The sequence below is a fragment of the Leucoraja erinacea genome, chromosome 11 (assembly GCF_028641065.1).
Source record: "Leucoraja erinacea ecotype New England chromosome 11, Leri_hhj_1, whole genome shotgun sequence".
Taxonomy (NCBI): domain Eukaryota; kingdom Metazoa; phylum Chordata; class Chondrichthyes; order Rajiformes; family Rajidae; genus Leucoraja; species Leucoraja erinaceus.
The window spans coordinates 56246953-56270369 of record NC_073387.1 but is presented as its reverse complement, the minus strand read 5'-3'; the positions used below and the strand labels follow the sequence as shown (position 1 = coordinate 56270369).

General features: G+C 47.1%; 1 protein-coding gene across 1 annotated transcript in view; it reads left to right on the top strand.

Annotated features, from left to right (window-relative positions):
• The window catches only part of LOC129701385 (teneurin-2-like), a 372354-nt gene that overhangs the window by 200154 nt on the left and 148783 nt on the right, over positions 1 to 23417 (top strand). The window contains exon 5 of the mRNA XM_055642523.1: positions 2865 to 3087. Within this exon, the coding sequence (XP_055498498.1) occupies positions 2865 to 3087 (223 nt within the window). The remainder of the gene's footprint in view (positions 1 to 2864; positions 3088 to 23417) is intronic.

Sequence of the window (23417 nt, the reverse complement as noted above, 5' to 3'; positions counted from 1 at the left end):
TCCTTTCTCTCAGCATCTGATGAGGGGTGATCTCTTAAACCCGACCAAGTAGTGAAAGGCCTGGATAGAGTGGATCTGGAGAGGATGAAATGTGTAGGAAGAAACGACGGATGGAATGTAGTGGGAGAGTCTGGAACGAGAGGACACAGCCTCGGAATTAAAGGACATGACTTTAGGATGGAGATGAGGAGATATTTATTTAGTCAGAGGGTGGTGAATCTGTGGAACTCATTGCCACAGACGGCTGTGGAGGCCAAGTCAGTGGGTATTTTGCAAAGTGGAGATTGTTACGTTCCTGGGTAGACACAAAATGACAATAGACAATAGGTGTAGGAGTAGGCCATTCGGCCCTTCAAGCCAGCACCGCCATTCAATTAGATCATGGCTGATCATCCACAATCAGTGCCCCCCCCCATTCCTGCCTTCTCCCCACATCCCGCTGACTCCGCTAAATGCTGGAGTAACTCAGCAGGTGAGACAGCATCACGGGAGAGAAGGAATGGGCGACGTTTCGGGTCGAGACCCTTCCTCGGACTGATATCAGACGAGGGGGCGGGACAAAATATTTGATCCTATAGTCTGGGTTGGGTCCGAATTGGTTTCCTGATTAGAAACATAGAAAATAGGTGCAGGAGTAGAGGCCATTCGACCCTTCGAGCCCGCACCGCCATTCAATATGATCATGGCTGATCATCCAACTCAGTATCCTGTACCTGCCTTCTCTCCATACCCCCTGATCCCTTTAGTCACAAGGGCCACATCTAACTCCCTCTTAAATATAGCCAATGAACTGTGTGGCCTCAACTACATTCTGTGGCAGAGAATTCCACAGATTCACCACTCTCTGTATAAAAAAAGATTTTCTCATCTCGGTCCTAAAAGACTTCCCCCTTATCCTTAAACTGTGACCCCTTGTTCTGGATTTCCCCCAACATCGGGAACAATCTTCCTGCATCTATCTAGCCTGTCCAACCCCTTAAGCATCAAATGGCACCAAAGGTTACGGGAGAAGGCATAAGAATAGGGTTGAGAGGGGTGAGAGGGATCAGCCATGATCGGCGTAGACTCAATGGGCCGAATGGCCTAGTTTTCTTCCGATGTCTCATGATCTTATGAACGCATTCAAGGTGTGACCACTGTTCTACAGATCGACAAGCTGAAAACCTTCCTGCAAAAATCAAAAAACAATCTGCATCTGAGTATTTGAAGCACATTCACATCTACATGCAGTGATTAATAGAACGACACAATCACTCTGATTATCAAGTGGTAACGATCGGATTAATTGATGACGCAAACACTCACTGAAAATGATGATGGAATTACTTAGGCAGAATTAGACGAGGTTTCAGCTGATTATGGTTCAGTTTCTTACTTCAACTGTAACTCTTCAATTAAGGTGATCATGAGAAGATTATCAGATTGATGAGGTAGACACAAAATGGTGGAGTAACTCAGCGGGCGAGGCAGCATCTAGTGAGAGAAGGAATTGGCGACGTTTTGGGTCGAGACCCTTGGGTCTCGACCCGAAACGTCGGTAATTCCCAAAGGTCTTGACCTTAAACGTCGCCAATTCCCCAAAAACGGCGCCAATTCCTTCTCTCCATAGATGCCGCTTTGATGAAGCCGAATTTTAGTTAAAAATATAAGAAGATATTAAATTGGTTTCTGGGCTAGCTTACAGCTTATATTTAGTGTCAAATTAGGCTTGCCTTAGGTTGCGGTGTGTGAGATAATAAATCCTATAACATTGTCTCTCAAGTGACAGGAAAAGAGAAGGAGCTAGAGAGATATCTTTGAAAGTAAGATGCCATAAACCAAATGGCCAATGTTTATGGGGGAGGAGGCGATAGAGGAAGAGAGACATAGTTGGTCACATCTTTGAAGCAAGAGGCGATAAAGCAGATGGCCTATGTTTATGAGGGACCAAGTGACAAAGAAGAACCAGGGAAGTGGAGATAAAATGACCTAAAGCAAATGGCCAATGTTTTTAGTATATCTTGTACCATGTAAACAAAAGGCCTTTGATGTGATGCAATCTGTGGAAACCTTTTCCAGTACCTCTGACCATGACTAATGTCTGTGGAATGTGCTGAGGGGACAAAAAAAACCCTATTTAAGGCAATGTAATTCTGTTGTTCAGAGAAGGTGGCTGAGCACAGTTAAGTGTCTACATTGGTCACTTAGCTGGAATTCTCGCTCCCTTCCATCGGCCGATGTTAAGTAAAGTTTTGAACTGGTCTACCAAACAGTTTGTGTGGTGTCTGTTTATTAAGAAGCGAACCTGGTTTAGTAGTTAAGATAAGTAGCTTTTTCAGCCTCACCCGCTGAGTTACTCCAGCATTTTGTGTCTACCTTCGATTTAGCCAGCACCTGCAGTTCTTTCTTAATCATATTTATGAGGGCAGGTAGACCTGAGCTGATTTGATGGAGTTTGTGTAGATCAAACAGTGTTGCTGCTTTGATCCGTGTCTGGTTTTTGCTGCTGGTGACCCGATCCATAAACCATGCCAGGTTTCCCACACCACCGCCACCTCGAGCATGCGGGCAGCCATGTTGTTCCGCTAACAATGATATCGTCCATGATGACAGCACAAGGGTATCCGTCAAACAGTTGCTCCATAGAGCGCTGAAACACCTCACTGGCTGAACTGATGCCAAAAGGCATGCGTAGAAATCTGTAGCGGCCGAAAGCCGTGCTGAAGGTGGTACGCATAGATGATGCATGATCCAGAAGGAGCTCTTGGCGTCTAATACAGAGAATACCATTGGCTTACCCATGTGGGCAGCTACCTCCTCCATGGTACGCATGGGGAGATGGGGCCTTTTGAGTGCGGTGTTCAGGTCCCTTGGATTAATACATATGCATCTCGTTCTGTTTGTGCTTTCAGTATGATTTTATGGAGCGGCTCGATGGCAAGGAGAAGTGGAGCGTGGTGGAGACGCCACGGGAGAGGCGGAGCATCCAGACCCTGGTCATCAACGAGGCCGTGTTTGTCCAGTACCTCGACGCTGGGACGTGGCACCTGGCCTTCTACAACGACGGAAAGGAAAAGGAACTGATCTCCTTCAACACTGTTGTTCTAGGTGAGCGTGTGAATGGTGCAAAATAATTCATGAGGCCATAAGTGATAGGAGCAGAATTAGTCCATGCGGCCCATCAAGTCTACTCCGGCTAATCTATCTCTTCCTCCGAACCCCATTCTCCTGCCTTCTCCCCATAACCCCTGACACCCGCACTAATCAAGAATCCATCAATCTCAGCCTTAAAATATCCATTATGTTGGCCTCCACAGCCTTCTGTGGCAATGAATTCCATAGATTCACCACCCTCTGACTGAAGAAATTCCTCCTCACCCCTTTGGTACAGGAACGTCCTTTTATTCTGAGGCTGTGACCTATGGTCCTAGAATCTGCCACCAGTGGAAACATCCTCTCCACATCCACTCTATCTAAGCCTTTCACTATTCTGTAAGTATCAATGAGGTCACCCCCTCATCCTTCTAAACTCCAGCGAGTGCAGGCCCAGTGCTCTGCATTTGTTAACCCACTCATTCCTGGGATCATTCTCGTAAACCTCCACTGGACCCTCTCGAAAGCCAGCACATCCTTCCTCAGATATGGGGCCCAAAATTGCTCACAGTACTCCAACTGTGGCCTGACTAGCCTTATAAAGCCTCAACGTTACACTGTCAGTCTGAAGAACGGTCCCGACCTGAAACATGACCGATCCATGTTCTCCACAGGTGCTGCCTGACCCGCTGAGTTACTCCAGCACTCTGTGAAACGTCACCTATCCATGTTCTCCACAGATGCTGCCTGACCCACTGAGTTACTCCAGCACTCTGTGAAACGTCACCTATCCATGTTCTCCACAGATGCTGCCTGACCCGCTGAGTTACTCCAGCACTCTGTGAAACGCCACCTATCCATGTTCTCCACAGATGCTGCCTGACCCGCTGAGTTACTCCAGCATTCTGTGAAACGTCACCTATCCATGTTCTCCACAGATGCTGCCTGACCCGCTGAGTTATTCCAGCACTCTGTGAAACGTTACCTATCCATGTTCTCCACAGATGCTGCCTGACCCGCTGAGTTATGGTGCAGCAGCATCTATGGAGCGAAGGAAATAGGCAACGTTTCGGGCCGAAACCCTTCTGGAAATAGGCAACGTTTCGGGCCGAAACCCGGAAGGGTTTCGACCCGAAACGTTACCTATTTCCTTAGCTCCATAGATGCTGCTGCACCCGCGGAGTTACTCCAGCACTCTGTGAAACGTCACCTATCCATGTTCTCCACAGATGCTGCCTGACCCGCTGAGTTACTCCAGCACTCTGTGAAACGTCACCTATCCATGTTCTCCACAGATGCTGCCTGACCCGCTGAGTTACTCCAGCACTCTGTGCCCATCTTTGGCAGAAGCCAGCATCTGCAGTGCCTTGTTCCTACTTCAGGTCCTCCATTAGGGCGGCACGGTGGCGCAGCGGTAGAGTTGCTGCCTCACAGCGCCAGAGACCCGGGTTCGATCCTGACTACGGGTGCTGTCTGTACGGAGTTTGTCCATGCTATTCTACTGGTACTACGATACCGTTCCATGTTCTATGTAATTTGAAGCACTATTGCCTCAGAGTCAAAGGCTCTCGGTTCAACTTCTCCTCTAGGGATGTGAGCACGGGTCTCTCTGTGGTGCTTCAGTGCAGTGTTGAGGCCGTACTGACCTGCTGGGGATGTTACCTTGCAGGTTAGTCACTATTACAGGCAAGTTAGCATCTTCTCTCTCACAGCGGAGTAAAAGACCAAGAGTGGAGAGTGTTTTATTGCCATGTGTCCCAGATAGGACAATGAAATTCTTGCTTCCTTTGCTCGTGTGTAGCTAGCTGTTGGCTTCTGTTATCATCCAACATGTTGACAGAATTGTCGTCCGCCGTGTCACAGAGTGCGCGCGTCGTTGCTTCCAGGGATCGCCACCAGGAGGCTTCTGTCTTGCTTGCGGCAGCACAACAGAATATGTAAACATGCTACATAACGGGAGTTAAAAAGTCACGTGTGTGTATTACACACGCGCCCATACTCAATAAATAATAAATATCGTGCAATAATATTAATAGTTCAGAGCTTATTACTTGTCGTGTTATATAGCCCGATGGCTGTAGGGAAGAAGCTGTTCCTGAACCTGGACGTTACAGGTTCCAGGCTCCTGTACCTTCTTCCCGAGGGCAGTGGTGAGTTGAGTGTGTGGCCAGGGTGGTGTGTGGGTCTCTGACGATGCTGGCTGGTGGTCATGGCCTCAGAATTAAAGGACGTTCTTTTAGGAAGGAGATGAGGAGAAATTGCTTTAGTCAGAGGGTGGTGAATCTGTGGAACTCTTCTCCTGTGGAGGCCACAAGTCAGTGGCTGTTTTTAAGGCAGCGATAGATAGATTCTTGATTAGTACGGGTGTCATTAGAGGCTATGGGGAGAAGGCAGGAGATTGGGGTTGGGCGGGAGAGATAGATCAGCCGTGATTGAATGGCAGAGTAGACTTGATGGGCCGAATGGTCTAATTCCAGCCCTATCACATATGTCCTTAGGGCCTACATTTCCAAAATATTGGTTGTAAAGCACGTTACACCCAATGGGAGGGGGATGGTGCTATGCAAATGCAAGTCTTTCTTTATTCATTAGAGTGGTTAAAAGTTGATTAGATTAAACGCAGCAAGCTGGTAGTGCCACCTCTACATAGCACCAGAGACCCAGGTTCATAGAAATTAGGTGCAGGAGTAGGCCATTCGGCCCTTCGAGCCTGCACCGCCATTCAATATGATCATGGCTGGTCATCCAACTCAGTATCCCGTACCTGCCTTCTCTCCATACCCCCTGATCCCCTTTAGCCACAAGGGCCACATCTAACTCCCTCTTAAATATAGCCAATGAACTGGCCTCAACTACCCTCTGTGGCAGAGAGTTCCAGAGATTCACCACTCTCTGTGTGAAAAAAGTTCTCCTCATCTCAGTTTTAAAGGATTTCCCTCTTATCCTTAAGCTGTGACCCCTTGTCCTGGACTTCCCCAACATCGGGAGCAATCTTCCTGCATCTAGCCTGTCCAACCCCTTAAGAATTTTGTAAGTTTCTATAAGATCCCCTCTCAATCTCCTAAATTCTAGAGAGTATAAACCAAGTCTATCCAGTCTTTCTTCATAAGACAGTCCTGCCATCCCAGGAATCAGTCTGGTGAACCGTCTCTGCACTCCCTCTATGGCAATAATGTCCTTCCTCAGATTTGGAGACTAAAACTGTACGCAATACTCCAGGTGTGGTCTCACCAAGACCCTGTACAACTGCAGTAGAACCTCCCTGCTCCTATACTCAAATCCTCTTGCTATGCAATCCTCTTGCTCAGTTCGATCCTGACCTCGGGTGCTGCCTGTGGTGAGTTTGCATGTTCTCCCTGTGACCGCCTGGGTTTCCTCCGGGTGCTCCGGCTTCCTCCCACGCTCCAAAGGCGTAGGTTAATCGGCCCCTAGTGTGTAGGGAGTGGATGAGATAACATAGAACTAGTGTGAACTGGCGATCGCTGGTCGGAGCGGACCTGTTTCCGTGCTGGATCTCCAAACCAAACTAAGTTTGTGAACAGTACAAAAGAAACCTTGAAGAAATAAAATCAACACATTTTAATTGCTAACTAAAAATAAAAGCATGTAAAGATCTAACTGTAGAAATTATTTAAATTAGGTCCTTTGATAAAATAATGAGCGGGGCTTAACATTGAGTGTGCTAATCACTCAAAGAATAACCTTGCTGGCATTAATTTCCAGCGGATAATGATTTATTCATTGCAGAACAGAAGGGTCGGGAACAGTGTGTGAAGAGGGGCGAGCGATGGAGAATACGTGGAGGCTACTATTGTCCACAAGTTATAGTGGCCGCCGAGCGTGTGACGTTGGGTCAAAAGTGGGGGAGACATCAAAGTGAGAAAGGCCTGGCCCTTGGGGAGTGCTTGGGTTAACAGAGCAAGGAGCATCAATTTCAACACAGTCAAAGGAAGTTACACTTGCCCAGGGCATGAATGTCGGGAAGGATTTTCTCCTCTGGTTGCTTGCTTTGAACTGTTTGATGTTCAGTCACATCAGAGGCTGCTCAAGTGTTGAAGATCCTTGTAAACACTTCACCAATATATTCAACGGCGCAGCTGAATTCACAAATCCCATCACGGTGGCGCAGCGGTAGAGTTGCTGCCTCACAGCGCCAGAGACCCGGGTTCGATCCCGACTACGGGTGCTGCCTGCACGGAGTTTGTACATTCCCCCTGTAACCACGTGGGTTTTCTCCGGGTGCTCCGGTTTCCTTCCACGCTCCAAAGACGTGCGGGTTTGCAGGTTAATTGGCTTGGTATCATTGGAAATTGTCCCCAGTGTATGTAGGGTAGGTAGACAAAAATGCTGGAGAAACTCAGCGGGTGCAGCAGCATCTATGGAGCGAAGGAAATAGGCGACGTTTCGGGCCGAAACCCTTCTTCAGACTGATGGGGGGTGGAGGGGAGAAGGAAGGTAAAAGGGGAGGAGGAGGAGCCCGGGGGGATGGGAGGAGACAGCTGGAGGGTTAAGGAGGGGGAGGAGACAGCAAGGGCTAGCAAAATTGGGAGAATTCAACGTTCATGCCATCCGGACGCAAGCAACCCAGGCGGAATATGAGGTGCTGTTCCTCCAATTTCCGGTGTTGCTCACTCTGGCAATGGAGGAGACCCAGGACAGAGAGGTCGGATTGGGAATGGGAGGGGAGTTGAAGTGCAGAGCCACCGGGAGTTCCGAAAGTTATTGCGGACTGAGCGGAGGTGTTCGGCGAAACGATCGCCCAACCTCCGCTTAGTCTCCCCGATGTAGATCAGCTGACATCTAGAGCAGCGGATGCAGTAGATGAGGTTGGAGGAGATACAGGTGAACCTTTGTCGCACCTGGAATGACTGCTTGGGTCCTTGAATGGAGTCGAAGGAGGGAGAGGTGAAGGGACAGGTGTTGCATTTCTTGCGGTTGCAACGGAAAGTGCCCGGGGAGGGGGTGGTATGGGAGGGAAGGGAAGAATTGACAAGGGAGTTGCGGAGGGAGCGGTCTTTGCGGAAGGCAGACATGGGGGAGATGGGGAGATGTGGCGAGTGGTGGGGTCACGTTGGAGGTGGCGGAAATGGTGGAGGATTATTTGTTGTATTTGCTGGCTGGTGGGGTGAAAGGTGAGGACCAGGGGGACTCTGCCCTTGTTGCGAGTGCGGGGATGGGGAGAGGGAGCAGTGTTGCGGGGTATGGATGACACCCTGGTGCGAGCCTCATCTATGGTGGCGGAGGGGAATCCCCGTTCCCTGAAGAATGAGGACATTTCCGATGCCCTGGTATGGAACATCTCATCCTGGGAGCAGATGCGGCGTAGGCGGAGGAATTGGGAGTAGGGGATGGAGTCTTTACAGGGGGCAGGGTGGGAAGACATGTAGTCCAGATATCCATGTGTATGTAGGGTAGTGTTGGCGTGCAGGAGTCGCTGGTCGGCATGGACTCGGTGGGCCGAAGGGCCTGTTTCCACGCTGTATCTCTAAACTAAACTAACCTAATGATAAGGCAATAGATTCATGACTATCCCATAATATTGTGATGGAGAATTTGAAAAAAAGATTACCCAATGATCACTGAACCATTGATCCATATTCTAAGCTGCTGATTTAAAAACAAATGCCTTTTTTGGACACCATGTTAATCCTGAGTTTGAAGTTTGACGTTTGAATGGCAGGACTGTCATATGAGGAAAGATTGAAAAGGCTAGGCTTGTATTCACTGGCGTTTAGAAGGATGAGGGGGCAATCTTATAGAAACATATCAAATTATAAAATGACTGGACAAGCTAGAGGCAGGAAAAATGTTCCCAATGTTGGGCGAGTCCAGAACCAGGGGCCACACAGTCTTAGAATAAAGGTGAAGCCATTTAAGACTGAGGTGAGAGAAAACTTTTTCACCCAGAGAGTTGTGAATTTGTGGAATTCCCTGCCACAGAGGGCAGTGGAGGCCAAATCACTGGATTGATTTAAGAGAGAGTTAGATAGAGCTCTAGGGGCTAGTGGAGTCAAGGGATATGGGGAGAAGCCAGGCACGGGTTATTGATTGGGGACGATCAGCCATGATCACAAGGAATTGCGGTGCTGGCTCGAAGGGCCGAATGGCCTCCTCCTGCACCTATTTTCTATGTTTCAATGAATGGTAGAATAGATTGGTTAGACTTTTACCCAGAGTAGGGGAATCAAGGACTAGAGGACATAGGTTTAAGTTGAGAGGGAAAAGATTTAATTGGAACCTGAGGGGCAACATTTTTCATACAGAGGTTGGTGCTGAATGCATTTCGTTGTCTCTGCACTGTACACTGACAATGACAATTAAAATTGAATCTGAATCTGAATCTGAATCTGAATCTGGTGGGTGTATTGAACGAGCTGCCGGAGGTGGTAGTTGAGGCAGGTACCGTAACATTTAAGAGGCGTTTGAACAGATCTTAAGGCCATGAGGAATAGGAGTGGAATTCGGCCCATCAAGTCTACTCCGCCATTCAATCAATTATGAATTATGTTGTGTATTGTGGTCTTGTTTAACTGTAACACTGCATGGTAAATTACATTTCACTGCACCTTATGAAAACTTGAACTTGAAGGCTGATCTATCTCTCCCTCCTAACCCCATTCTCCTGCCTTCCCCCCCCCACATGACTCCTGACACCCGCACTAATCAAGCACAAGGTAAACATGGGTAGGGAAGGTGACGAGGGAAATGGGCCAAATTCGGAAGAATGGGACTCGGGTAGATGGGCCATCATGGTACTGTTGGGCCGAAGGGCCTGTTCCCATGCTGTGAGGCTGAGAACTGGCAATTGTACAGTGGAAACAATACGAGAACGCTAAGCTGATTATCAATATTGCAGGCATTCGGAGAAGTTGATTTCTCTTGGAAGGGATAAATGGTGCCGTTGGAAAAGTAGTTATTGAAAACATGACAGAAAAAACCCCGCACCACGGGGTGCCTTAGTCAAACACATCAAGGTAGAGTGTGGCAGCTTCTGGATGTGAAAATATGCTTTCAGATTCCTGGATTTAATATAAATTCAAATTACTGTATCTTTATCTTCATAAATTTGCCTGTCTTCAATCGCAATGAAAAAATGATTAGATAATTCGATTTAGAAAATATATGATCCTATGGGGGCGGGCACGGTGGCGCAGCGGTAGAGTTGCCGCCTCGCAGCGCCAGAGACCCGGGTTCGATCCTGACTACGGGTGCTGTCAGTACGGGGTTTGTACGTTTAAGAATAAGGGGTAAGCCATTTAGGACGGAGACGAGGAAACACTTTTTCTCACAGAGAGTGGCGAGCCTGTGGAATTCTCTGCCTCAGAGGGCGGTGGAGGCCGGTTCTCTGGATGCTTTCAAGAGAGAGTTAGATAGGGCTCTTAAAAATAGCGGAGTCAGAGGATAAAGGAGAATTTAGGAGATTGAGAGGGGATCTTATAGAAACTTACAAAATTCTTAAGGGGTTGGACAGGCTAGATGCAGGAAGATTGTTCCCGATGTTGGGGAAGTCCAGGACAAGGGGTCACAGCTTAAGGATAAGGGGGAAATCCTTTAAAACCGAGATGAGAAGCACTTTTTTCACACAGAGAGTGGTGAATCTCTGGAACTCTCTGCCGCAGAGGGTACTTGAGGCCACAGATCATTGGCTATATTTAAGAGGGAGTTAGATGTGGCCCTTGTGGCTAAGGGGATCAGAGGGTATGGAGAGAAGGCAGGTACGGGATACTGAGTTGAATGATCAGCCATGATCATATTGAATGGCGGTGCAGGCTCGAAGGGCCGAATGGCCTACTCCTGCACCTAATGTCTATGTTTCTATGTTTCTATGATATGGGGAGAAGGCAGGAACGGGGTACTGATTGGGGATGATCAGCCATGATCACGTTGAATGGCGGTGCTGGCTCGAAGGGCCGAATGGCCTACTCCTGCACCTATTGTCAGAACAATAGTCTATTGTTCTCCCCACGAGCTGCGTGGGTTTTCTCCGGGTGCTCCGGTTTCCTCCCACACTCTAAAGACGTGCAGGTTTGTAGGTTAATTGGCTTGTTATAATTGGAAATTGTCCCTAGTGTGTGTGTGTGTGTTAGGGTAGTGTTTGTGTATGGGGGTTACTGGTCAGCCTGGACTCGGTGGGCCGAAGGGCCTGTTTCTGTATCTCCAAACTAAGCTAAACTAAACGCAGTCCCTCTCTCTCTCCCCCACCCAAGTCGCTCCAGCTTCTTGTTTTCACCCAACACAAAGGTAACAATATCCTGTTTCCTGTATCACCGTTACTTATTTTTTGCATATCTTTTAAATCGTTATTCTCTATCTCTCCACATCACTGTCTAGATCTCTCGTTTCCCTTATCACTAACCGGTCTGAAGAAGGGTCTCGGCCCGAAACGTCACGCATTCCATCGCAAGGTTAATTCCCGGGATGGTGGGACTGTCATATGCTGAGAGAGTGGAGCAGCTGGGCTTGTACACTCTGGGGTTTAGAAGGATAAGAAGGGATCTCATTGAAACATATAAGATTGTTAAGGGACACGCTGGAGGCAGGAAACATGTCCCCGATGTTGGGGGAGTCCAGAACCAGGGGCCACACAGTTTAAGAATAAGGGGTAAGCCATTTACAAACGGAGACGAGGAAACACTTTTTCTCACAGAGAGTTGTGAGTCTGTGGAATTCTCTACCTCAGAGGGCGGTGGAAGCAGGTTCTCTGGATGTTTCAAGAGAGAGCTAGATAGGGCTCTTAAAGATAGCGGAGTCAGGGGATACGGGGAGAAGGCAGGAACGGGGTACTGATTGTGAATGATCAGCCATGATCACATTGAATGGCAATGCTGGCTCGAAGGGCCAAATGGCCTACTCCTGCACCTATTGTCTATTGTCTATCTCTCCAGAGACGCTGCCTGTCCCACTGAGTTACTCCTCACTCCTCCAGCATTTTGTGTCTCTCTTTGGTTTAAACTAAACTGAACACTATTGTTTCTTCACTTCACTTGCCTTCCATCCTTTTTACTTTCATTCGTATTAATTAAGAAGTAATCAATGTGAGTTATACATCCCCTTGGACCTTAGTTAATGGCCGGCCCAGTTTTCAGTGATGCACTTTGTCTTTTACAAGACATTTGCAGTTGTCACTATTCATGTCGATTCGCTGTTTAAAATTTAATATTCAATACCAGCTAAAACAAGATGAATTGTCCAGCTGACAAGCCTTTGATCGATTGTTTTTTCCCCTTTGGGTTGAGAGTATGGCAGGACCTGGCGTGGGGTGCGGTGAACTAATTTGAGAAACGCATTGATCACGATCCGATCAAACAGTCTTCGAGTGGTACAGCAATCAGGCAAGCCCTTCGGCCCAACCTGTCGATGCCGACCAGAATGGCCCCATCGAAGCTTTTGCCCCACATCTCTCAAAACCTTCCCTCTACATGTCCTTGTCCTCATGTACAGTTTAAACCATGCTGAAATCGTTCACAAGACCGCCATACAAAAGCACGAGTAGAATTTGATAGGCGCAATAGACAATAGATAATAGGTGCAGGAGTAGGCCATTAGGCCCTTCGAGCCAGCACCGCATTCAATGTGATCATGGCTGATCATCCAACTTGCAGACAATGTTCTCAGTTCAGACTGCAATACTTGCTGTTAGGGATATAACCATATAACCATATAACAATTACAGCACGGAAACAGGCCATCTCGGCTCTACAAGTCCGTGCCGAACAACTTTTTTTCCCTTACTCCCACCTGCCTGCACTCATACCATAACCCTCCATTCCCTTCTCATCCATATGCCTATCCAATTTATTTTTAAATGATACCAATGAACCTTGCCTCCACCACTTCCACTGGAAGCTCATTCCACACCGCTACCACTCTCTGAGTAAAGAAGTTCCCCCTCATATTACCCCTAAACTTCTGTTCCTTAATTCTGAAGTCATGTCCTCTTGTTTGAATCTTCCCTATTCTCAAAGGGAAAAGCTTGTCCACGTCAACTCTGTCTATCCCTCTCATCATTTTAAAGACCTCTATCAAGTCCCCCCTTAACCTTCTGCGCTCCAGAGAATAAAGACCTAACTTATTCAACCTATCTCTGTAGCTTAGTTGTTGAAACCCAGGCAACATTCTAGTAAAGGATACTTTACTCAGGATTCAAGGGGACAATTTTTTTAATTGACAATAACATTTCAGGAGCAAGGAAGCCAATGCGTTTATGTGTCTGTAGTTCACTAGAGAAATAAGACAAAGGATTTGATGGATATCATTTGGTTTCTGAATATCAGGCTCGTGTTGTTCCTACAGGGTGGAGAGAGCTAGAACTGTGAGAGGAAAGAGACAGCAGTCTGAGTAGTTTAGTTTAGTTTAGAGATCAGCACAGAAGCATGTCCCTCGACCCACCCAGTCCGCAGCGACCAGCGATCACCATACAAAAGCACAAGTAGAATTTGATAGGCGCAATAGACAATAGACAATAGGTGCAGGAGTAGGCCATTCGGCCCTTCGAGCCAGCACCGCCATTCAATGTGATCATAACTGATCACCCCCAATCAGTACCCCGTTCCTGCCTTCTCCCCATAACCCCTGACTCCGCTATCTTTAAGAGTCCTATCTAGCTCTCTCTTGAAAGCATCCAGAGAACCGGCCTCCACCACCCTCTGAGGCAGAGAATTCCACAGACTCACAACTCTCTGTGAGAAAAAGTGTTTCCTCGTCTCCATTCTAAATGGCTTACCTCTTATTCTTAAACTGTGTGGCCCCTGGTTCTGGACTCCCCCAACATCGGGAACGTGTTTCCTGCCTCTAGCGTGTCCAAACCCTTAACAATATATGTTTCAATGAGATACCCTCTCATCCTTCTAAATTCCAGCGTATACAAGCCCAGCCGCTCCATTCTCTCAGCATATGACAGTCCCACCATTCCAGGCATTAACCTGGTGAACCTACGCTCCACTCTCTCAATAGCAAGAATGTCCTTCCTCAAATGAGGGGATCAAAACTGCACACAATACTCCAGGTGCGGTCTCACTAGGGCTCTGTACAACTGCAGAAGAACCTCTTTGCTCCTATACTCAACTCAGCAAAATGCTGGAGTAACTCTGCGGGACGGGCAGCATCTCTGGAGAGAAGGAATGGGCGATGTTTCGGGTCGAGACCCTTCTTCAGAGTCGTACGGCATGGAAACAGGCCCTTCTGCCAAACCTGTCCATGCTGGCCAACATGCCCCATCTAAGCTACTCCCATCAGACTGCACCTGAAACTAATGATAATTTCTAAACCGATGATTAAAAGCTCGGTACGTTTTTAGAAATGGCGTCATCGTAGCGTGGCGGTAGAGTTTCTGTCTCACTGCGCCAGAGACCCTGGTTCGTTCCGACCTCCGGCGCTGTCTGTACGGAGTTTGTCCGTTCTCCCTGTGACCGCGTGGGTCTTCTCTGGGTGCTCCGGTTTCCTCCCACATTCCAAAGAAGGTAAAGCTTAATTGGCTTTGGTAACATTTCCCCCAGTTTATAGAATGTGAAACTGGGGTAACATGGAACTGGGTTGACCAGGTGATCGTTGGTCTACGCGAGCTCGGTGCGCCAAAGGTCCTGTTTCCATGCTGTTTCTCGAAACTAAACTAAAGTATCCTTATGGAGGAGAAAGAGATAGAGAGGCAGAGAGGGAATTGTGTTGGTCAGAGGCTAGCCAGCTGAAGCCATGGGGTTCATGAGCAGTTCTGGGCCCCATATCTGAGGAAAGATGTGCTGGCGTTGGAGAGGGCCCAGAGGAGGCTTTCGAGAATGATCCCAGGAACGAGTGGGTTAACATATGATGAGCGTTTGTCGGCACTGGGCCAGTACTCGCTGGAGTTTAGAAGGATGAGGGGGTTCCTCAATGAAACATACCGTATAGTGAAAGGCCTGGGCAGAGTGGATGTGGAGAGGATGTTTCCACTCGTGGGAGAGTCTAGGACCCGAGGGCATTACAGGACGTTCTTTTAGAAAGGAGATGAGGAGAAATTTCTTTAGTCAGAGGGCGGTGAATCTGTGGAATTCATTGCCACAGAAGGACCAAGTCAATGGATATTTGTGAGGTGGAGATAGATAGATTCTTGATTAGTACGGGTGTCAGGGGTTATGGGGAGAAGGCAGGAGAATGGGGTTGAGAGGGAAAGATAGATCAAGAATGATTTGAATGGCGGAGTAAACCTGATGGGCCCAATGGCTTAATTTGGCACCTAGATCTTGTGACCTTATGACCATGGAAGATGAGGGATGATGAGGGATGTGCAAGAACCTGGAATTGGAGGAGCACAAGGACCCAGTAGCATCGTTGATGAGACGAGAGTGACCAGGTCATGACTAAAACATTGCTGGTCCAAAGTGAAACAGAATTCAAACACTTTTTAAAAAGATGAAATATCCAGACCCTTTGCCAGTAAATCACAACATCTATATATTACTAAAACTCTCATCTTGTTTGTGATTCTGTGTGCGTGTATGCGTGTGTGCATGATCCTGGAACTACGGCAAAACAGTACATAGTAACGCTACAATTTTTGCACCACCTTACTCACAATTGCATTGGGGCATGGTGTATCAGGTTTCGTTCAGATTGATGTTATATTTTACAAGTTATTCACATTTTAAATTTACAAAACCCCAATTTGAGAAAAATGTCTTCCCTCTGCACCGGCACTTACAGCTATGATGTCACAATGGGATTGTATCCCTGCTCGCTACAATGTTGCTATCCCAGGACCCTGAGTCCTGCCAGCTCTTGCAAATGCAATTACATTTGTTTTAAAGTTTAAAATGAGGGAGGGTGAACACGGCGAAAATGAGCAGACCCTGCACAGTGGGGGCTGTGGGTGAGTGGTGGAATATTGCTTTGGGGGAATGGGTTGCCTTGGGGGAACGGGTGAGTGGTGGAATATTGCCTTGGGGAACAGGTTGTGTTGGGGGACCAGGCTTCCCACGAGGAGCTATGGGTGAATGGTGGAATATTGCATTGGGGGAATGGGTTGCGTTGGGGGACTAGGCCTCCCGTGTGACAGAGACCCAACGGGTCCCACTTGGTCGACATGAATTATAAAATCATTTATAAATGATACTTAATAACTTATAAACCATTTATTTTAACAATCGGCCAGTTGCTGCTCATCAGTTGGTACAAGAACGCGATGAAATGTTTTTAACGAATAAAATGTCTGAGGAAGGAGACATGAAGTTCAGCTGCGTCGCCACAATAGTCAGTTTCCGTAACCACTGTAGGTGCCATTTGTCAATGCCACATTTCTGGTTTCTATCCTTTTCTTTAAAGAAAAAGAAGCATTTGTTGGCACTGTAAGGATTTTAATGTTATCCCTTGTTCCATGGTGGCGGTGGGGGGGGGGGGGGGGGGTCAATGGCAGGTTAATAACGCTGGTGCGATGCGATCTACCAGAGGTCAGTGTCCTTGGGGGACAGCAATTTCATTGCGATGCTCGCTATTCAGTCCAGGGAGTTGTATCGTGTAAAATGGAGGGCAGCAAAGAGGAGCAGCAGACAGGCGCAGTGCAGGAAATAGGTACACCGCAGGAAGGATCTATAAAGAACTTCATGCTACCCTTGCTCCCATGAGGAAACCAGGCCAGGAAAAAAAATCACAAAGGTATTTAATTTGCACCAATTTATCTGGCGAATGCTTTTAAGGTGAGATGGGAAAAATTTAGCAGGAACCCTAGGGGTCACTTTTTAACACAGTGGGTGGTGGGTGTATGGAACGAGCTGCCGGAGGAGGTAGTTGAGGCTGGGGCTATCACGACATTTAAAAGACACTTGGACAGGTGCATGGATAAGATCGGTTAAGAGGGATTATGGTCAGGTGGGACTATCGTGGAAGTTGGCATCTTGGTTAGCATGGGCAAGTTGGGCCGAAGGGCTTGATTCCGTGCTGCATAACTTGATGACTCCAAATATAGTCATAGAGTGACACAGTGTGGAAACAGGCCCTTCGGCCCAACTTGCTCACACTGGCCAACATGTCCCATCTACACTAGTCCCACCTGCCTGCCTTTGGCCCATATCCCTCTAAACCTGTCCTATCCATAACCTGTCCAAGTGTTTCTTAAAAGTTGACATAGTGACTGCTTTAAATGTTACATGAAAGTGCAAAGCAATTCCCATCGAATGTAAATCCTAAGCGATAGGAAAGATCCCAAGCCCACAAACTAAGAAGGTTTAGGTAAATATAATAACAATAATGTGTGAGACCCTTAAAGTCCGGACATCAATCCTAATTATAAGCAGACCCGAGCGGTGTACACATATCATTTGAATGAAGCAGTTATTATACGATCAAGACTTTCTAGTAAGGAACGTAATTAATTCATCAGAGTCTCATCATTGTCCCATAGCCCATGTGTGTTCCCTGACATAAAGATGGCAGCGTTAATTGTTGAGGAAGGACGCAATGAATAAACATGGTGATATTGGCCAGTTAGAGGTACAGACACTAGGAGGGTGAACTGGGGTGATGCCTCCAGCTCCATGCTCCAAGGTCGGCTGCAGGGCCGGGCGAGGAGAGGAGAGGAGAGGAGAGGAGAGGAGAGGAGAGGAGAGGAGAGGAGAGGGACGTCGGTTTTCGCTGGAACTACTCCAGTACATCAAGCGTGCGGACCGACCAGACTTTAGACTGTGAATAATTGAGTCATAGAGTGATACAGCCTGGAAACAGGCCCTTCAGCCCAACTTGTCCACACCGGCCAACATGTCCCAGCTACACTAGTCCCACCTGCCTGCATTTGCTCCATACCCCTCCAAACCTGTCCTATCCATGTACCTGTCTAACTGTCTCTTAAACGATGGGATAGTCCCAGCCTCAACTACCTCCTCTGGCAGCTTGTTCCATACACCCACCGCCCTTTGTGTGAAAAGGTTTACCCCTCAGATTCCTATTAAATCTTTTCCCCTTCACCTTGACCCTATGTCCTCTGGTCCTCGATTCCCCTACTCTGGGCAAGAGACTCTGTGCATCTACCCGATCTATTCCTCTCATGATTTTATACACCTCTATAAGGTATCCCCTCATCTTCCTGCGCTCCAGGGAATAGAGACCAAGCCTGCTCAACCTCTCCCTATAGCTCACACCCTTTAGTCCTGACAGCATCCTCGTAAAGATGGCCTCAATAATGGCCAGCATGTGGATTACATGCAAAAATAATTTCAATGTGCTGTTGCGTATGTGAACTGTTGAACCATTTAAATTGTGTTTATAACCAAATATAATTTGATCAATTATTTACAATAATATGTACTGTACGAAATATATCAAAACACAACCCAGCACCATAATACAGGTCAAACAAATATACTAAATAAACTGGTATATAGATGTTGAACCGTTGGGCAAGAAGGGAAAAGCAAAGAGCAGTCTTCTGGACAAAATGTTTGCAATGGGGATGCATTGGAGTATTGTCCACTGTTGTCCAGGGTCTCTGGCGCAGTGAGACAGAATCTCTACCGCCACGCTACGATGACGCCATTTCTAAAAACGTACCGAGCTTTTAATCATCGGTTTGGAAATTATCATTAGTTTCAGGTGCAGTCTGATGGGAGTAGCTAAGATGGGGCATGTTGGCCAGCATGGACAGGTTGGGCCGAAGGGCCTGTTTCCATGCCGTACGACTATGAAGAAGGGTCTCGACCCGAAACATCGCCCATTCCTTCTCTCCAGAGATGCTGCCCATCCCGCAGAGTTACTCCAGCATTTTGCTGAGTTGAGTTTAGGAGCAAAGAGGTCCTTCTGCAGTTGTACAGGGCCCTAGTGAGACCACACCTGGAGTATTGTGCGCAGTTTTGATCCCCTCATTTGAGGAAGGACATTCTTGCTATTGAGGGAGTGGAGCGTAGGTTCACCAGGTTAATGCCTGGGATGGTGGGACTGTCATATGCTGAGAGAATGGAGCGGCTGGGCTTGTATAGGCTGGAATTTAGGATGAGAGGGTATCTCATTGAAACATATAAGATTGTTAAGGGTTTGGACACGCTAGAGGCAGGAAACATGTTCCTGATGTTGGGGGGAAGTCCAGAACCAGGGGCCACAGTTTAAGAATAAGGAGTAAGCCATTTAGAACGGAGATGAGGAAACACTTTTTCTCACAGAGAGTTGTGAATCTGTGGAATTCTCTGCCTTAGAGGGCGGTGGAGGCGGGTTCTCTGGATGCTTTCAAGGGAGAGCTAGATAGGGCTCTTAAAGATAGCGGAGCCAGGGGATATGGGGAGAAGGCAGGAACGGGGTACTGATTGTGTATGATCAGCCATGATCACATTGAATGGCGGTGCTGGCTCGAAGGGCCGAATGGCCTACTCCTGCACCTATTGTCTATATAACTGTGAATAAGTAGCACTTAATGCTAAATAGGAAAACACTATCTTATGCAAAGTGGGATAGGATTTATTTTGCGATAAATTATTAAATCACAAACCAAATTACGTTTTTCGCTGTTTTTAAGTTTCCGCTGCTTTTTTACTCTCAAAAAAGGAGTAATTTGCTTCTGAAACATTAACTTCTAAATTGCTTTCCTGCCAGCTGTGACAATAGACAATAGGTGCAGGAGTAGGCCGTTCGGCCCTTTGAGCCAGCACCGCCATTCAATGTGATCATGGCTGATCATCCACAATCAGTACCCCGTTCCTGCCTTCTCCCCATACCCCCTGACTCCGCTATCTTTAAGAGCCCTATCTAGCTCTCTCTTGAAAGCATCCAGTGAATTGCTCTCCACCGCCCTCTGAGGCAGAGAATTCCACAGATTCACATCTCTCTGGGTGAAAAAGCTTTTCCTAATCTCTGTTCTAAATGGCCGACCCCTTATTCTTAATGGTTTATCTATGGTTAGCGCAAAAAAAAAAACACAACGTGCTGGAGTAACTCAGCGGGTCAGGCAGCATCTCTGGAGAAATGGACCCTTCAGGTAGAAGAAAGAACCATTCTTTAGGAGAAATTCCAACCCCAAACATCTCCTAGGGCCTGTTTCCTCGTCGTATCTCTAAACGCTAAGGTGAGGTCGGGGGGGAGTCCCCCCCCACCATGGGTACCATGTAATCCCGCGCTACCTGCTCCAGGGTCGGATAGTCGGTGACTAAACCATCTCCCCCACCTGGGTTTGCCGGGTGAGGAGGGGGCTGTGGACCCCCAGCAGGACCAACAACAAGACCTGTCAAAGGGCGGATGAGCTCCTAGCGAGCCGACGGCCATCCACATTTCAATAGAAGTTGCGATCACTGTTGTACACGGCATTGTAAGGCACCCGTGCCTGTTGATGGTTTCAATGATGATGCTAAGGTCTACACCCTGCCTCCAATATGACACAAGGATAAGTTCTTATGTCATAGGAGCAGAATTAGGCCATTTGGCCCATCCAGTCTGCTCTCCCATTCAATCATGGCTGACCTACCTTTCCCTCTCAAACCTAAAGCCAAACATCCTTCCGATAAACCAGAATTTCAGAATCATGTGGAATCAATAAAGCCCCTGTCCCACTATACAAGTTTACCCAAGAGCTCTCCCGAGTTTAAAAAAAAAATCAAACTCGTGGTGAGTGCGTAGAATGTACGTAGCGGGTACGTCAGAGCTCGGGACGTCTCTTAGCGTAACGTTAGCGTAACGCTAACGGCAGGTACTTGGGAAACGCGGTAAGCTCGTGAAGTTTTTTCAACATGTTGAAAAATGTCCACGAGAGCCCCGAGTACCTACGAGCGGCCATTACCGTAATTCTCCGAGTTTGAATCAGGGGAAACTCGGGAGAACTCTTGAATTAACTCGTACAGTGGGACAGGCCCTTAAGCTACTTGTAAACTGGTCTGACTCTTATGTTAACTTACAGGAGGTCTAAGTGAATCTTTATTGACTCACTAAGCCGTAATTACTGCTGAACAAATAATTGGAAACAAAACTGTACGATTGCAAGTGATAATTCCCTGACATAAATATTTGAGAATATTAGAGATTTTAATTATTTATTTATGACCTGTCAACTCACTACATTACAGTAAGACGCCTCTCGGCCCATCTAGTCCGTTTTGGCCCCCATAAACGCAATTTAACCAGTCATTCCCTCCCAAATTCCCTCCCTCTCATCCTGGCCACAAACTCTTTGAATCACTTCCCTCTGGAAGGCGACTCCGGACTGTCAAAGCTGCCACAGCCAGAGATAAAAACAGCTTTTTTCCACGAGTAGTAGCTCTCCTCATAAGTCTGTACCCTCCTTGTGCTCTGGTATTTTATTTCATTCTTCACGCGTTTAAATTACAATGTTTTATTTTTAATTGTCCACTGTATGTCGTGTTGTTAAATGCGAGCGGAGCACCAGGGAAAATTCCTTGTATGTGCACCAGGGCTAATTCCTTGACTCGTTGGGCCGAAGGGCCTGTTTCCGCGCTGTATCTCTAAACCGCGCTGGATCTCAAATCTGAGGAAGGACATTATTGCCATAGAGGGAGTGCAGAGACGGTTCACCAGACTGATTCCTGGGGTGTCAGGACTGTCTTATGAAGAAAGACTGGATAGACTTGGTTTATACTCTCTAGAATTTAGGAGATTGAAAGGGGATCTTATAGAAACTTACAAAATTCTTAAGGGGTTGGACAGGCTAGATGCAGGAAGATTGCTCCCGATGTTGGGGAAGTCCAGGACAAGGGGTCACAGCTTAAGGATAAGGGGGAAATCCTTTAAAACCGAGATGAGGAGACCTTTTTTCACACAGAGAGTAGTGAATCTCTGGAACTCTCTGCCACAGAGGGTAGTTGAGGCCAGTTCATTGGCTATATTTAAGAGGGAGTTAGATGTGGCCCTTGTGGCTAAGGGGATCAGGGGGTATGGAGAGAAGGCAGGTACGGGATACTTAGTTGGATGATCAGCCATGATCATATTGAATGGCGGTGCAGGCTCGAAGGGCCGAATGGCCTACTCCTGCACCTAATTTCTATGTTTCTATGTTTCTAACTGAACCAAACTGAAAGAGAAGACTGGAACGGGCGTTCTGCAGGCAATCAGCATTCAAGCTCGCACTTGTGGAACCCGTCTGCGGGGCCCAGTGCGAATCTCTGCGCTAATTGTGAAGTATCTGGCCGAGAATGGGAATGAATGTTTGAAAGATTAATAAAACAAAGTGATCAACGTATGCGCTCGGTGTGATCACTCAAGTACGGCAGAGATCACGGAGACTATTATCTGTGGAAAGCAGCTGATTAAGACTGAAATGCTGTAAACTGTAAAACCAGGAAGATACTCTGCGCTTTACATTAATTGTCACGAGGCCACAGGGAGAAACTTTGCAGCGCGTCTTCTTGGAGATTAGATCAGTTGGCGGAGTTGTGATGTGGTCAGTAGAAGGAACAGATTTGATCTGGAGTGTTTAAGAAGGAACTGCAGATGCTTGAAAATCGAAGGTACACAAAAAAGCTGGAGAAACTCAGCGGGTGCAGCAGCATCTATGGAGCGAAGGAAATAGGCAACGTTTCGGGTTTCGGCCCGAAACGTTGCCTATTTCCTTCGCTCCATAGATTTGATCTGGATACTGTTATTATCCAGTTCTTTGCTCTGTCCTTAACTCGACATTTTCATGCAAATCCGACAAACATGTTGGAAATGTAAATGTCACATTGGCCAGTGACGTTTCTTAACTCTAAGTCTCTACCTCAAAAAGGCAGCAAACGTCATCAAAGACCCACACCATCCTGGCCACATATTCTTTTCTTTTCACATAAAATCTTTTTATTGTTTTTTTTCCAAAAAAAGCAAAAATAAAACATAAAAAACAGAGCAAAAAGAATAATGAGGAAAGACTGGATGGACTCAGCTTGTACTCGCTAGAATTTAGAAGATTGAGGGGGGATCTTATAGAAACTTACAAAATTCTTAAGGGGTTGGACAGGCTAGATGCAGGAAGATTGTTCCCGATGTTGGGGAAGTCCAGAACAAGGGGTCACAGTTTAACGATAAGGGGGAAGTCTTTTAGGACCGAGATGAGATTCACATTTTTTACACAGAGAGTGGTGAATCTCTGGAACTCTCTGCCATAGAAGGTAGTTGAGGCCACAGTTTATTGGCTCATTTAAGAGTGAGTTAGATGTGGCCCTTGTGGCTAAAGGGATCAGGGGGTATGGAGAGAAGGCAGGTACAGGATACCGAGTTGGATGATCAGCCATGATCATATTGAATGGCGGTGCAGGCTCGAAGGGCCGAATGGCCTACCCCTGCACCTATTTTCTATGTTTCTATAACAATGGTATTGATATATAGGGATCAGGATTACATTCATAACAGGTATAACCTAATATGGGACCAGTGTCAAAATACACAATGAATATAGACCTCCCGGTCTCCATGTAAAT